The 17,007-nt window shown below is 33.5% G+C and overlaps 1 protein-coding gene across 4 annotated transcripts in view; it reads left to right on the top strand.

Annotated features, from left to right (window-relative positions):
- Dpr12 (defective proboscis extension response 12) overlaps positions 1–17,007 on the top strand; it is a 232,060-nt gene that overhangs the window by 193,455 nt on the left and 21,598 nt on the right. For all 4 annotated transcript variants that reach the window (XM_070308818.1, XM_070308819.1, XM_070308821.1 and 1 more), the window contains one exon: positions 2,396–2,530. In XM_070308818.1, the coding sequence (XP_070164919.1) occupies positions 2,396–2,530 (135 nt within the window). The remainder of the gene's footprint in view (positions 1–2,395; positions 2,531–17,007) is intronic.

The raw sequence follows: 17,007 nt of genomic DNA on the forward strand, positions 1-17,007 counted from the left end.
CGTTATTGCTCATCGTCCGAGTTTATTGCCGACAGAAATAACGCCGTTTTGCTGGATAACAAATTTTTCAAGACATTTAAACGCATAGGGATTTAATTAACTGAACTCTCGTCTCTCCTATTCGCAGTTCTTTTGTACTGCGCGAGTGACCCATCCACCGCCAACCATCCACCGACAACAAAAGCATCAGCATGCTTGTCAATTTTCTCCTTTGTCATGCAAAAGCACACAAGGTTTCGTGCCGCTATTATAACGCGTCCATAGAATATATCGTTTTATTAATGCGATTATACACCCGCGCGCGACAATGGCGGGTGAGCGCGTACAACGAGCCCCGAGACTCTCTCCGCCGTGCATATCTCTTTGAAAACGAAAAAGAAAAAAAAAGAAGAAGAATGGAGAAGAGCAACGGAGAAGCGCGGCCGAGAGCAGCCAGGCGTTTCATGACGTTTCATAACCACGACGTTATACGCGGCCAGAAGGCGCGCGCGTGTAGCGTTTAAAAAAAATAGAGAGAGAGAAAAAAATAACATCAGAGTTAGTAGCATCCGACTGTATATTTATTCACGGTGACATTTTTACCGCGACGTATTATCCATACGAACACACGATGCGGGGATGCATCCTCGAGGGTGTATACAGACCTCACAGGCACACTGTTCACGATGGGAGCCGAGAAGAGAAGAAAGTTCCGCCGACGGGCACTCCTCCAAGTTGCCGGCGGAAACGATACACTTTTCAAACTCGCATAATGCTTTTTTATGCGCGCGGCGTACCTACCTACCTACTTACATACCTATCTATCTATGGACACCATTGTTCTACGGCAAACTTTCCTAGCGACTAGCGGAGTTCCATGCTGCACACTCTGCACAGCTTGGCTTACTACAAAAACTATTCTTGTATATGCATATACAATATTTGATGACATCTGACGGTGTTCGGAATAGAAAGATGGTTTTTCGAGTAAATGCAGCTGAAAAACAATTGCTCATTGTTTTGCGACTACGAAGAAGTAGGTTATAAGGAAGAAAAGAACGGCTTGGCAACGATAATTTTACTCGCAATCCTCGTGTTCGTTTAAGTTATATAATAGAGGTAAAATTTCTGAAATAGAATCTTTGTAATGTTTTAAATTAAAATTATAATTGCAATCATGTTTCGCGAAACGACGAGGTAATCCTTTTTCATTTTCATATCTCGTACGCTAAGAAGGTTCTTAGCGATCGATATAATATTTCTTTTCATTGTAATTATTAAATTTTACTTCCCACGAATTTGTTATAATAGTGTTTGTCACACAATGCCATGCATTAAACGTGATCAGTGTAACGAGATTGTAAAAAAGAAATTAAAAAAGATAAAATTTTAAACATTATTAATTGATGGAGTATATAATCTAAATTCTTGTTACCGATGTTGTTGACGAATGTTAGATATAAAGCGCGGACATATATCGCGTACCCGTCTATTTGAAGATTTTTTTTTTTGTTTTGTTAAAAAAGATGGAAACTTCCAGGAAAGAGCACTCAGTTTCACGTTGAAATATTTAATGGACTATACTGAAAACCCAGTATTTCAAGTTACAATGTTTCTGGACGAAGTTGTCGATAAGCCGATTTCTATGTATTCGAAACCCGATGAATTAAAGCTTGCCTAGCTTTCGTATTGCGCGTTTACATACTTTGAAACGCGTATATACGATTAAAAGTATAATATATTTTTAAGTCGTGAAAAATTAAAGTAATTATTACATAAAAATTAAAATTGTATGAATATATGATTAATAGTAAACCTTTTTAAAAGTTATCGCATATATTGAACATTAGGGCAATTTTTAAAAATGTTCCCTATTTTCAATCAAAATTGTAAACGTTATAATACAAATATCATTTACTTATCTTTGCTATACATGCAATAAAACGAGATAAAAACATTTATAAACAAACGGCTAATAACTACGGTAATAACGCGTATCATTTATAATTATTCAATATTTTTTTTTTATAATTGTCATCAAAATAATATTTATTATATTCTGTTGCATTTATTATAGAAGCTTTTGAGATAGCTAATAATACGTCAAAGTTTTCCGATATATGACGGTGAAACATTTTTATCTTTATAAATTATTTTGAACCAACTGTGCATTATTATCCTCCACGGATTTAAAAAATAGATAATACGCTCGAAATTTTCTACTTTTAAATATTATTTTAGACATATTTCCTGTTGAATAATTTTATTTTATCGTATTTACATCAAATTAAAAAATTTTACCATCTGTTTCTTTTCACGTTAAAATTCTTTTTGTTATATCATTTGTATTATGTCAATCATTATGTCTAATTCTGCGCAAAACGATTCATATCTGATTACATCTTTTATTTTTCAGGTCTCGAGAAGTACAGGGATACTGTCACATTTTGTCAATCTAAATATAGTGATACCAGAGGCGTTTATATTAGGAGGCGAGGAGCATCACGTCGATGTAGGCTCTATCATAAACCTCGTATGCATAATAGAGAAGGTAAGATGCATTGCATGTTGCATTCGTGAGACATTTACTTTATAGAAACACGAGTGAATCAGTTTATAAATGTAAATTACTAAAATTTTGCAATAAACGCCGCGGCAGCGCAGTTTTCTCTTAATTGATCTTTTTCGACGTTTTACGCGTTTATATTGTAACAAGAGCTATTACATTATATCATATACGCTGTACGGATATTAACCAATATCAACAATTTTATATTCGCTATATTTGGTGATATTGATCGTTTTTATTTTTAATACGTTTACACAAAGTTCAAGTCGATCTACATTGTGTATAAAATACCATATTTTGTAAACAAATAATTAAAATATAGAAAAATAATTTTTTTATCACGGAATAGATCGAAAAGTAATCAATTCGACAGGATTTTCATTATTAAAATTATTATCATATTGTTATTAATACAGCTATCTAATCTCGAGAATAATGTGCACGTAATATTGACATTAATATGCAGAACATTTTTTTTTTTTTTTTTTTTTTTTTTTTTTTTTTTTATTCTTCGCAACGCAATTTAGAATTAACATTCTCTTGAAAAGAATCAAAACAGGTAATATCTCTACGAAAAATTATCTTCAAGTTTTAAGCTTAATATTATTCTCTGAAAGTAATAATAATATTTCACTTGACATTAAGTCGATTACATGAATTTTCAACACGTAAATGAAATTCGACGAGTATGCCGAACGAGATTTACGATACGATGCAATTTTTATGATCTATAAAGAAAATTGCGATACGCAAAAAAATATATCTCTCTCGAGACACTCGTTCGCGTACAGGATTAATTATATCTCACCAGAATGTATTAATACCTTCGCTCTCATACGTTACACAACAATACGATATTACGATTAACAGAAATAATTCGTGCACGATGCATAGTATTCTCTCATCGCCATTGTAACATACTTTTGATCTATATCGTTAGATTATTAACGTTTCCGAAACTTGTGCGCGATTATTTGTTGCCACGATACGCGCTTTCGATGCACCGGAGCATTTCTCGTCGTAGACGTTTGCTTTGGTTCCATTCTCCCATTCGCAATATTTCAGTTATTTTATCGGATTCTGCCGCTTGTCTGCGGATTCCGCAATATGCAAGCGCGGCGGCTGCTCGTTTCCGGCCTTATTCGATATTCACGCGCGGCCACGGCGACGCCGGCGAAGAAATCGTGAAACCCCATGACGTTGATTCTGTTTTAATTGGTAACTCTGTACACCAGATATCCATTAATTAAACTGATAAATTAAAATCGCTGTGCCGCGCCGCATCGCGTCGTTGCAATGCGGCTGGAAATTGATTAAATTCGTGTTTCGACTAACATGCGCGCCGATCCATCCACCATTCTCTATTGACAAGATACCGTTGAGTCACTTAATTTTTAGACCGCTTTACAATTTGTGTGTGTGTGTGTGTGTGTCTGTGTGTATATATATATATTGATGCAAAAATACTCTTTCTCAACATATCTGTAACCGATGGTAACATGATTCTCTATTCATGATGAATATATATACAATATCTTATTAATTCCGTGTGATCGGTAAAGCATTGTTATTCTGAATTCGTTAAGTGAAATACGAATGGTACGATGCAGGAATACAAGTCTTGTTTATGTTTCTTATATATTTTGTATACTCCATAGTATTGCACATTACATTGCATGAATACGAACGTTCCTTCAATGCTAAAAAAAACCTTCATCTAAACAATTATATTGTTGTAGATTATATATTTGAATTACATAAATAAATGTGACATGTGTATCAGCATATACGATCAAATTAAGCATTCTCTATTATTCGAAAAATAAGGTTGAGAGCTAGCAGAATCTGTCGTTACATTATCGACTTGGCCAAGCGTTGGATGAATTTTCATTAAATATTGAAAGATATCGAGATCAAGCTTCTCGTTCGTTCATTATTTTTATTCGTTGCATAATGTCCGCTTCATCATCAACTTTTACATACACAAGTAATAACGGCGTTATTAATGCTCTCAGAGAAATAGGCGTGCTCATATAGAAAATGCGTAACGCACCGTGATGCTGATTTCGTAGTAATTGACGAGCAGCCATATAGACACCGCTAATTAAACTGATAAATTAAAAGTGTCACGGTACAGAGTAGCTAAAAATTGATCGCGCGCAGAATCGAGCGCGCAAACATGTACATAGCAGATTTATATATGGAAATGTATACTCATATGTGTGCACATACGTTACTAACACGCAACTACTCTGCGCAAACTCTTTACAGTCGACGGGAACGTATTGAAAAACGCGAGCCGGATCGTGTGTCGAGTTTACGAAATGCTCTTTTTATTTCCTTTTACAAATATACACTCGCGCAAAAAGTAAAGTGCATCGCGACGAACTTTTCAGTGGTAGGATGCACAGGCGGCGCGCATCAGAATGCCGCTGGCTAAATAAGGGCGAGTGAAATGTGGGCGGTTTAACTTTGGCAAGTACAATCGGGTCGGCTTAACTTCGAAACGCAACCGCGCCTGTAATCTTACTTCGGCACGCGACCACAGCAGTTAACTCTCTCTCTCTGTCGCTCTTTCTTTTTTCACCGAGCACGATTATCGTCTGGTGAAACGAATGGTCGACGAACCGCATTCGAAAAAAGTGCATGACGTTGCATACTGTGTAACATGCGCGAGATTTACCATACATGTCCATTTTTTTTTTTTTTTGCAATATTTTCGCAAAGTAAGCTCAAAAACAATAAGCGATATGCAGATTCAAATCGCACCGATGTGTTAATTAATGTTGCGTATTTTGTTTGTTACCGCCGACATAATTCATGCTTCATTGAATAATATAATTCACGTATCGCGATGTGTGCAATTTAACTAAAATTATAAAAATAATATATCGAACTCTTGCGCGAATCGATTTGTGATCATGATCTGTAAAATATATAATACAATACAAATCACAGAAAAAAAAAAAAGGGAAAATACTTATTCGTGCCGTGCTTTTCCCTTTATGAGAATTGTGATTTTTCCTGCGTATTTCAGATCTCGCTGATCTCGCGGATGTCGTTTGCATGTTTAAAAATATACGCATAAACTGCAATATGTCTCGGCGAATATATTTTTTTTTTTCTTTCTAATGAAATAAGATTAGCGTAAATTATAGCGAAACATCACGCGATTGCGCGAAAAGCAATTTCTGTAGTAAGAACTCGACGCACTTTAACGCATGACTTATTTATTAAAAAAAAAAGAAAGAAAGAAAAAGAGAAATCGAAAGAACGAGATTACAAGAATAGTAAATCATTTTGACCCTATATATACAATATAATGTCGAGGCGAACTGTCGCAATGACATATTATCGGACTGATAAAAATTAGATATCTCCATGAGAAACCGGCATTCATCGCACGTCATCATTTAATTTCATGTTATGCATGCGTGTTATAGCTTTACGTCATTGGTTACGTTGTGCTATACACAATTGCCGCATTCCAGAAAGAGAGAGAGAAATAGTAAAGAGACGAAAAAGCAGAGACAGAGAGAGAAAGAGAGAAGGTGGAAGTGATAGAGAAAGAGGAAGCATGAGAGAAACTATCGATCGATACGGGTACGCTTGCATTCGCTCCATCCGAGCTTAAAGAGGAAATTTTGGGATTGCCACCACAGACGAAGCTTTGAACTTTAAAGCAAGAGATAAAGCTTTTTCTTATCCTTGTATTAGAAGAAAGATTTCAGTGGGCCACTCAAGTATAACGTAGATAAAAGTTGCCGCGAATGGCGAACGATTACCCTGCACTGAATTCTTTTTAAAGCGTAATATTTTTTCACTCACGAATAACGCACATATAAATCTTGAAAAATGGTTAATATTCTGTGCGTTGCGCTTTTAACCTCGTCAAGATATAATTTTGAATTTAGTTCCAAAATATACCTTCGCTATCTTGGAACTAAAATATTAAATATCGCGTTTTCTAATGTGAAAAATGGACGAATAATTTTCTCATGTATATAAATATATTCAAATACGTGCGCATGAAATTTTTTCCATTTTGATATCGTATTATTGAATGATATTGATTGATGATATCGCGATGTCAATGCATTTGTCGGGACATAATGCAAAATATTTATTTATTAACAAAACACATATTTTATTACTGCTATTTAAGTATAATTGAATATTGTATTATCTTTACTAATATAAATTTGACATTAACACACACACAAGTTTATTTTATTCGTAAAATAATAGGAACTTTTACGGTTTAAACATATACAAAACTTATACGTATGCACTTTTACTTATGAAAATTTAATTATGACGATTATTATTATCTCTTGCGAGAAAAAGAAACTTGTTTTTCTTGCGGAATTTCTTTCGTCGAAAAGATAATGAAATTAGAACAAATGTCATTTAACTATGAACTTAATGTCTGAATTTTTCAGAAATATCAAATTATGATTATTGTAAGAGCATGATCAGGATAGTCATCTTCTCTTCCTTCGTCAAATCGTGCTAAATCGTAACAAAGTTTCTTGATTATATCGGCGCAATTGAGAGACAAGCACACGTATAAAATTTCCGTGCCATTAATGTTCAGATTTTTAATACTGTAGCTTGCAAACTTCTACTTTCAGCAAATTATATTTTATGCATTTTGATTTTTTAATTATAACTTCAACTTTGTTCTAATTATTAGTGATAACTTTAGTATGTTTGTGTAAAGCTTTATAATTTGTAAAACGTTTGCATATTCGACCAAAAGAAAGAATATGTAAGTAAATAAAAGATACATCCCCTAAAGGTAAATTATATATGATAATTTATGCACGCTCATTTTTTATCAAGATAGGATTTTGATAGACATGATAATATCTAATGGAATGAAAAATGTTTAGATAGAAGGGAATATTAATCACTATATGGAGAAAAGTTTTAATCTTTTTAAATTTATAAATCCGCTCACTCCCCCAAAATAAAAATTAGAAGATTAGTACCACTTATAGCCACAAGTTTACACTCCTCTCTTTTTCTCTGCGTGGTTTTTTCCTCTGATAATTTTATCTAGGATTAGATTTAATCTCTTAAATTTTAATATAAAAATTCAAATTCTCTTTCAGAGAAAATATTTTTTAAAAATAGTACTTGTCTGACACACACAAAACGATATTTACTTATTAAAACATGATAAAAAATGCAAAAAATATATTTTTCAATTCTGTAATTGTTTAATTTTAATATCGTGTTTTTTAATAAAATTTTATAATTTTTTTCCTAATGCGTACATATTTAAAAATAGAACATCCAATAATGCACATTTAAATTGCATTTCCATAAAACTTACATATTTATATAACTTATTTTGAATAATTTTATTTGTGTAGTTTCGATTATACATATATAAGCCTAATTATGCTCTTTAACTTAACACTTCCGAGTTAATTTTACGTTTCTTTGACAGATTATCAAATAGGGAATGAATTAACTGTCAAGTGTCTAGGAATAAATTTTTTAATTCAAGTCTACTTTTGTTCTTTCTTACAAATGTCTATATTTGTAAGAAATTAAAACAAAATTATACATTATTTTGATTATATAAATATAGATGAAACATATATTTTATAATATCAACACAACATTATATGTAACGTAATATTAATAGTATTATAGAAAGCGAAATATGTAAAACATCTTGCTAATTATATTTTATGTCGACTCGAAATTATTTGATATGCTTGAGCACGATCAATAAGAGCGCCTCGCCTATTTCCATTTCTCGTAAATGGAAAAACTTTAGAATATATATGTGCGGTATGTAACACGTAAACGATAATCGAACCATCCTCAATTTTCCGATAGAGAAACTGAAAGAACAATGCCTTTCCGCGTACTACCAGAGTACAATAAAGATATCAGTTTATCTTATTTCCATCTGCCACGTTCTATTTTTAGAATCGCGTAAAAGCCGCTTACAGATAAGCACCTACAGGATATTTCCATTTGCCGATTGGATAAAAATCCATATGCTTGCCATAAGCCAATAGGTAGAATTTTTTAATCGTTTCAAGTGCCGGATATTGCAACGAATGCGAACCGATTGCATCCACGTAACAATTCGTATAGAATTATGTTCATGCGAATGGATGTTTACACTTATTTCATTTTATTAAAGAATTAAAGGATTATAAAGTTAGAAAATATCACAGTGGATAAATCTCTTTTTCAACTATTGACGATTATAAAATGTTGATATAAAATAATATCAAGCTGCGAGGAATAAGGTCAATGAACCGTTATATATTTTTTTAGATATATTGAACATATTACATACATAATATTCGCGCAAAGAGAAAGAGAGAGCAAATGATAAGAAATAAATTGTATATTTTTTGCTAATGATCGTTATCATATAATTAGCATGAGGTGAATGTTCGGCAAAATTAAACTGTGGATAATTGGCGCCGTCGTCGTCATTTATAGATAATGAATCAGAAAGGCGAGAAAGTAAATTCAGAATGACGAATATAGACATGAATCTTGTAGTAATGAAGGACGGGCGGTTTGATTAAACTACGACGGTACGTCGTATAGAATTATGATAGAGCCAATTAAACTTTCGGCAAGATTCTCATTAGCGGCCATGCGGAAGCCTCACGGCTGAAATTATTGCATTTCACGAAAACCTACCAGGTTTTCTCGTTAAAAATATCGATTCACGAGTTCCCGGTTTCCATCAAAAAGTATCGTCTATGAAACGAATTTCTCTACAAGCAAAGTGATAATAAAAATAAAGTGGAACTATTGTCGGCTCCGTGTTCGTTATTATGATCATAATTCATAGATTTGCGTGCAGAAGACGAATACATAAAAGTGAACTCAAGTAAAATGCTTAAATAAAAGCGCTTACAATATCGATGAAAGATGAGAATATATATATATATATATATATATATATATTGACGTAACAATACTTGCCGAATAACGTGATGTCATAATACAAATAGTCGTTTGACGAGACCGAAAATTAATTTTGTAGAAGAGAACATCTAATGTCTTATTAGATAGCACAAACGACGGAATCCCTTTTGTAACTTCTTTTATTAAATCAGGGAATGACAAAGAGAACGACAAGTGTTCAATACACTTTATTCTTACGAAATACTCTAATAAATTCGAAAAAAATTGGCAGGTTATAGAAAAACGAATTATCATTTATTATTATTTGTATTTAATATTCGCGATTATCGTCAATGTTGATATCACAGATGTTCACGTCACAGATATTCAAAAGATAAGATATTTCAGTTCCATTTACGAAGTAAACATTGACTCGCAACCTTTGGCTGTTAAAAAATAAGACGAGGATAAGAAGAATCCTTCGTTAAAGCAAAAGATGATCCGAGAGGCTGATATTCTTCAAAATTAATTCTTCTTTTGAAACAAAGGGCAGACTTCTGTTGTTAGCTGCATGTGCGGTCTCTCACGACAGGCTATTAGAATTGCATGGTAAAGAGCAGGTCGTTTGCGGAAATCGTAACATATACAATACTGTGCTATTGTACGTATAATAATTGAGAGAAGATGTGAAAGGGCGGTAAAACCGAGCATTAATTTTCGCAGTTTCCAATGAAAGCGCTTCAAAAGCCCAAAGAAAAAGGGAGCGATCTATCCTCGCCTTTTACACCCGCCAGCGTTACGCCGTAATTATAATTCTTCGACCGTAGACATTATGTACGTGCATCCGCATAATCGCAATTTACAGCATTAATTAACATGCGCACCTTGGGAAAATTTAGCGATGACTTATAATGATTGAAAACAGATTTGTAATTGAAATCACAATCGCTAAACTTTCAAATAGAAATTAAGTGTCTTTAATATTTTATCAAGATTTCATTTTTTTTGACTTAATTTAATTATAATTATTGATAATTTTATTTTGATGCATTGATTTTTGCAATGAAATGTTTGGAATAGCAGCATGTAAATACATTGTCAGTAGAATATTAAAATCACCCGTTCAATTCACTTTATCTTGTTTTATTGAAGAGCTTACGAAGACATCGTTTGAATTGGAAATAATTTATAAATTCGATTTAACAACATACACACACACACACATACAGAGGATTTTTAGAAGAATATATAATCATATTTTTGTGTGTTTATATGTGTGAAAATGTATGCAATCATTCTAAATTTGTAAAAGATAACATTGAAATATATTTTGCGATTTCTGTGCGTGGTATATACAACAATTATATTAAATTATATTAACAATTATAATTAAAATTAGCAACTTGAAAACATCGTTTAACAAATTTTACTTAAAATTTCTTTGGTACGACCACCATAGTAAGACGAGGAAGTAAGTTTCAAATTCAATTTTGCGTTCCATCAGTACTTTTAACAAGGAGATAAAATGTTTTGTACAATAAACGCCCTTCGTCGTCCCTCTAACAATAAGAGGATTAACGTCGGACCTCTGTAATTTTGACATGTAAATTCTTGAGGAATACACAGTAAATTATGATTATATTTAACTATTTTAAAGAGATATAACCATGTTTAAATTTAATCGCGACAAAAGCGTTCAACATTTTTCCTGGTATTGCGTTAAATTTTAAAATAACCAGTACTCAATAACAAAGCACATTTCGTATCGAAATTTTACGGTACACAAGAATTTTTGTGAGTTTTATATGATAGTGGAAAATATTTTTTACATACCGGATTTTTTCCCCGTTTTTATAATATCGTGAGATATATATAATACGCATCCATATATTTATCACGCGAAAGATATTGATCGTTGAAAATATTCCTTGTTTCTACGAATTAAAATATCATATCATCGAGAACCTTGACGTTCTATTAGCAAAATCATCATCCGCTCTTTATAAACGAAAATGTACGCCGACGCACACATCAGTTTTTCAACGTCTGATCCGTCCAGAAGTATTAGCCTTAAACCTCGAGATAGTACTTGAACTTTCAGCTGAGTCAGCCCAGGCGAGAGAAAGCCTCTGATATTAAGCTCTTTGTCGGTCGTAAGCTTCGTTCCGGACGCGATGGATGACCGAGCACACACAGGCGGTGGCGGATATATCCTTTTCTTTCCTAATAATCCTGCAGGCAGCAGGAAGTCCTACTGGCAAAAAGACTGACCGCTAATCTGCACTTATCTCAGAGAATGCGCTGTCGTTCTTCGATTCCCGCAACGCGAGATGAGAGTAAAGAAATTACGTAACGCTAAGCCCTCGAAAAATTGACAGTCTCTCCGGTAAAAGTGCTTCCGGCAAAAAATAATGATTAATATAAGTCGGACGTATTGGGGAAGGATATTTATTAGGGAGAATAAATATTAAGAAGAAATGATGAGTTTTTGTGGGAAAAAAAAAAAGAGTAAAGAAAGCAATGAACGTTTTTGTAAACGAAGTTTTGCTTTATAATTCGTCGAGAGAGAGACAAGAATATAATTTAAAAATTTACTCGCGTATTTTTATTGTCTTTCGATATTAATCTTAACTTAACTCTGATGTAATATAGTAATATGTAACGTTCGTTTTTCTACAAACAATCACGTGACATCTCGCTAAAGATGTTTTAACGAGAGGATACATAGTCTCGTCGAGTTTACGTTGGGCAATATCTAACGTACCTTGTAATTCGTCAGCGTTTTGCCATTAATTTGCTAACCAAGTTGCATGCTCCAATAAGCGCACCGCCAAATTTCCACTGCGCGATTATGTGCTCCATTAATAAGCTTCACGTTAATTAACTACATACTTAATTAATTAATCTCGAGGCTCGTTTGACGTCGATAACATGCGCAACTGCACTTAAGAAATTTGCCAGCATCCGTTTTCGACGTCTAATGAACTGACGTTTACACGATCGTTGCTCTCTTTTGGCGTTAGTGAAATCGAAATGATGGCAAGGCTCGAGAAACTATCGAGGTTTAATTAGAATCAGTCCTACCGCACTTTCTTCACAAATAGAATTCTTCAATAAAATACTATTAATAAAATATATAATAAATATCAAAAATTAAGAAACAATGATAATTCTTATTTTTTCCACATATTTCTCTAATTTTCGAATATACTTTTACAATGAATATCCAAAAAGAAAGAGATGTATATTATTTTCTATCAAATTTCACATAATGTTGGATGTTAAAAAATAATCGCACGTCATATTATATAACACGTAATCATCTTTTATAGAATTACTACTACTATTAATTTCAAAGTCCAGCTTCTTCTGAGATTTGACAGAATTGAAAATCAAGGATACTAATTAGTGAGCTTCATTAAAGAGAGGATTGCTAGTTAAACAGCATCCTGCCTTTTGAAAACGACTTCTTGACGATAATAAAGCATGCAGAAGCGCGCGGCGCGATTCCCGGAGCTGTTCGCGACGTACATTTCTACACGACGCACCGGCTGCATCTGACGTTCGTCGTACCGGTACCGGGGCTAATTACGGCACCTCCTGTTTAACGGTAAACAAAACGGCGCATACCGTCGTCCGCGTTTCTCCGCTTCGTTTCCCGAACGGAGAATCTCGAGACGAGCGAACTCTCGCAACTTTTCGACCCGCAACCGAAAGTGGATCGACAGCAAACAGCAGGCGATGGAAGGCCACAATAGGCATTTGACTCGGTGATGTAAAATTGTTCTCGCTGGATTTTCGGACGATCGCGACCATTTACCATACATTTTTGTACACCAAAATCCTGATAATCCGCGATTTATTCTATGCGATTATGCATAAACTATGTTATTTAGTGCAATCTGTATTTGTATATATCCACGTGTATTTCTTCGCCCGTGTCATATTTATTAGCGGACTAGTCGGAACATTTATTCGCATTTCAAAAAAATGTGTTTGAACATAATCGGTAATATCTGCAGAACTTATTCTCAGGTCAGGTCAATTCAATTTATCGCTTCAAATGTCATTGACAAAAATAAATTAAATAGCTTTCTTCAGCTGTTTTTAAATTGTCGTAAAAATGATCAGAAGGGATTCCGATCATTTCATATATATATATATATATATATATATATATATAAATCTCCGAAGCGCCTCCACCCAAGGTCAAACTAATGGCACCATCTTATGACCCTCTTAGAACCGAACAACTTTTGTCTAAAACATTTCTTTCTATCTTGCTTTATTTTTTAGATATTTAGATGTCTCAATATTAAATGCCCCATCCTGTATATATATATATATATATATATATATATATATATATATATATATATATATATATATATTCGAGTATGTGATACTTTTATTCGCGCAATTCATGTTATGTACAACTCGAACTAACTCAAACGTGCATTCAATAAATATAGCTTCATTTATTGTAAAATGTACGTGTGTAAATAGGATTTTTTTTAATCTCCAGTTTTCGCATTTAGTTTAATCCGATTGACACAAATATAATACGCAAATATGCGCATATGAGAAATATTAGTAATTTTTCGTATTTATTATCTTGTAAATATCGCTGAAGTAAAATTTTTCATTTCTTTATTTAATAATTATCGCACAGAGGAAAAAAGGGGAAAAGATTTACACGTATATGCGTTTTTTTTATTTCACACATTTTTATTCTCTTCTATTCTTCTATAAAAGATATTATTTGTCATTGCGGTCGAATAGTTCTCCTCGCTAAAGTGACAAAAAGAAATGGTGTGAAATTGAGTTTTCTTAACACCCTATACATCTCTGAATCGATATGTTAACATCAATATCGAACGAGCACTCTTTTGCAATTTCGTGAAATTCATCAGGCAATCATTTGTGCGTTAATGTGCACGCGGATTGCACGCGAAATCTGTTATTACTGCAGGCATAGTTTTCGTTTATATTCCTATTATAAAATTCTGCGAGACTAGCATATTTACGAGATGAATCAAACGCAATGAAGAATACATAGCCCCAAGCGAATCTTTCTTAGTTCGTAACTAAAATATTTATATTTTTATTACGCTAATGGAATGGCATATTATAGAATAAATATGTCAGTATTTTTCTCGTAGATTGCAACTTATAATGTCAAATAACAAAATACAGTTTCATTCATCAATACATTCGAAAATTCATATATATATATATATTAGAAAATTAAATATATGCAACGAATTATGATAGCTTTTAATTAGTGCTAATTTATGATTATGATATATCGATTATTATATACAGCATACTTTGTTTTACAAAAAAAAAAAAAAAAAGTCAAATAATTTGCGCATACGTGTACACATTTTATGAGCTCTAATTACATAATTAATTTTTAATCTATCTTTATTTTAATATTGCAATCAAGTATCAATAATCGGTATTATTTTTCGATATTATCGATATTAATTTAAATTAATAATTAATAATCTTACACACACACATACACACAATAATCGATTTTAATTAAATGATCAATTTTTAATTAAAAAATGCACATTGTGTTATCGAGACAAGAAATATAGTTTGTGTGAAACGAGACATAAAAATAATATTAGATAAATCTGATTTTCGTTGAAGGTACTATGTTCGCTTGCTTGCTGAATCGATGGCTATGACATTTTGTGCGCTATCGACGTCGAAATCTGTTCTCGTTAACGTGCTCGAGGTTGTAACTCGATTATAAATTATCGCGCGTGTATTTTGTACAACCGAGGTATCGATTAAACCGAATTTCGTGCGTCGAATCCATTTTTTGAACGCATCCTTTTGACACCATCGTGTTGGTATCGGTAAACTTGACATGGAAACTCAATTCTACGATAACTCGATTTATCAGCACGCTTCCTCGAATGTATGCAACATTAAAGAAGAAAGATCGGTGACAACGTGCCATTAAGGGATTGGAGGAACTTCTCCTCGTCACATGCTATCGCTGATATGATACGATCGATCAAGCGGAATCGGAATGAAGTTTTTCTAGTCTTTGTAATTTTTGAAAGACGCTCGCGCGAGAAGCGCCATTAAATCTCCATTTGCTTCATTGATTCCGAATGCGCGAGTTACCGGGTCGCTACTCCTACTTTCTTACGTGATGATAATACCACGTAACTCCATAAAATCGTAATTCGAAGATCAAGTTGAATTCAGTGCGCGTCAGCAAAGTTACGAAGTCATAGATAATAGAATCACAACGGAATCTCAGTATTTATGTTAATAAGGCTATTATGGTGTATAATAAGATTAATAATATAAATTATACATGTATATTTTTACAGACAATTATTGTAAGAAAAAGAAATTTACATAATTATATTGCAGATATATATTTCTCAATATTCTTACATCAATACAAATATACATACATACATACATACATATATATATATATATATATTTTTTTTTTTTTAAATAGATGTATATTGAAACTTTTTATCATTTCGGATACACATCGACGTATATATAAATCTATCCTTGATGGCATGCATGATAAATATAGTACTTACTAGGCAGACATATAAGGGACCCAATAAGTACATCGATCTCGGGTCACCCTCAATGATCAGAAGTGTCTCTATAGGCGCCCCTCACTGTAGACGCCGCCGTAATCTCGGGGAAGTCTGCGCGAGTAATCGTGTGCAGACCCGGGTACATCGGGGTCGGCTCTGCCCCGTCCCGAGAGACGACGACGACGATGACGACCCTCTCTTATCAGGGCGTCGAATTGCTAATCTTCGCTAAACTCAACGAACGGAAATCCAGTTAAGTGGGTGTCGCGACCGGCGACGAGGGCGCGGCATATACGGAGAAGATCGAATTTCCTTTCGGACTTGGGGGACAGTTTGGCACCCGATACCTACCTACCTACGTACCTGCCATACCTACCGTAATCCCGCTGCGCTCGTCGTCCTCATCGGCCCCCCGTGGCCGCTGATATGTCCCGGCGCGAAAAATCTACCAGACGCGACGTCCTCTCGTCTTTCCCCTGTCCGTCATACTGATTTACTGAACGTCCACGGAAGCTTAATCCTTCTTCACCCTAAACCCGTCCGGAGCGCGTAATCCGCGACAAGCAATCTAAATCTTATTTCGTTTTATATTAATCACAGAGTTATCACGTATCAATCTCCCTTATATTAACCTTACAGTTATTTTATATGTATGTTATACGTAAATTTTACACATAAAATTTACTGCTAAAATATTTTGCTGCTATGTAAATGAAGATGAACATTTACCAAAAAAAGACATACATGCGTGCTTGGTTCAATTTAACTATATTTTTCCATATAATCGTATATATGTAAAAAAAAAAAATTATAATATTAATCACACAGATATAAAGATTTGAAATAAAATGGTAACCGTACATTATACATAGTTTTTGGTTTTTAAATTATAAAATTCTATTATTTGTTCATAACGAATTCTGACGAAACGAGACGGAATCTAAATTTTTTTCTCGCGTGTGTATAGGATCTTTC

The sequence above is a fragment of the Polyergus mexicanus genome, unplaced genomic scaffold (assembly GCF_030449975.1).
Source record: "Polyergus mexicanus isolate NDT 795.1 unplaced genomic scaffold, iyPolMexi1.0 SCAF_16, whole genome shotgun sequence".
Classification (NCBI taxonomy): Eukaryota; Metazoa; Arthropoda; class Insecta; order Hymenoptera; family Formicidae; genus Polyergus; species Polyergus mexicanus.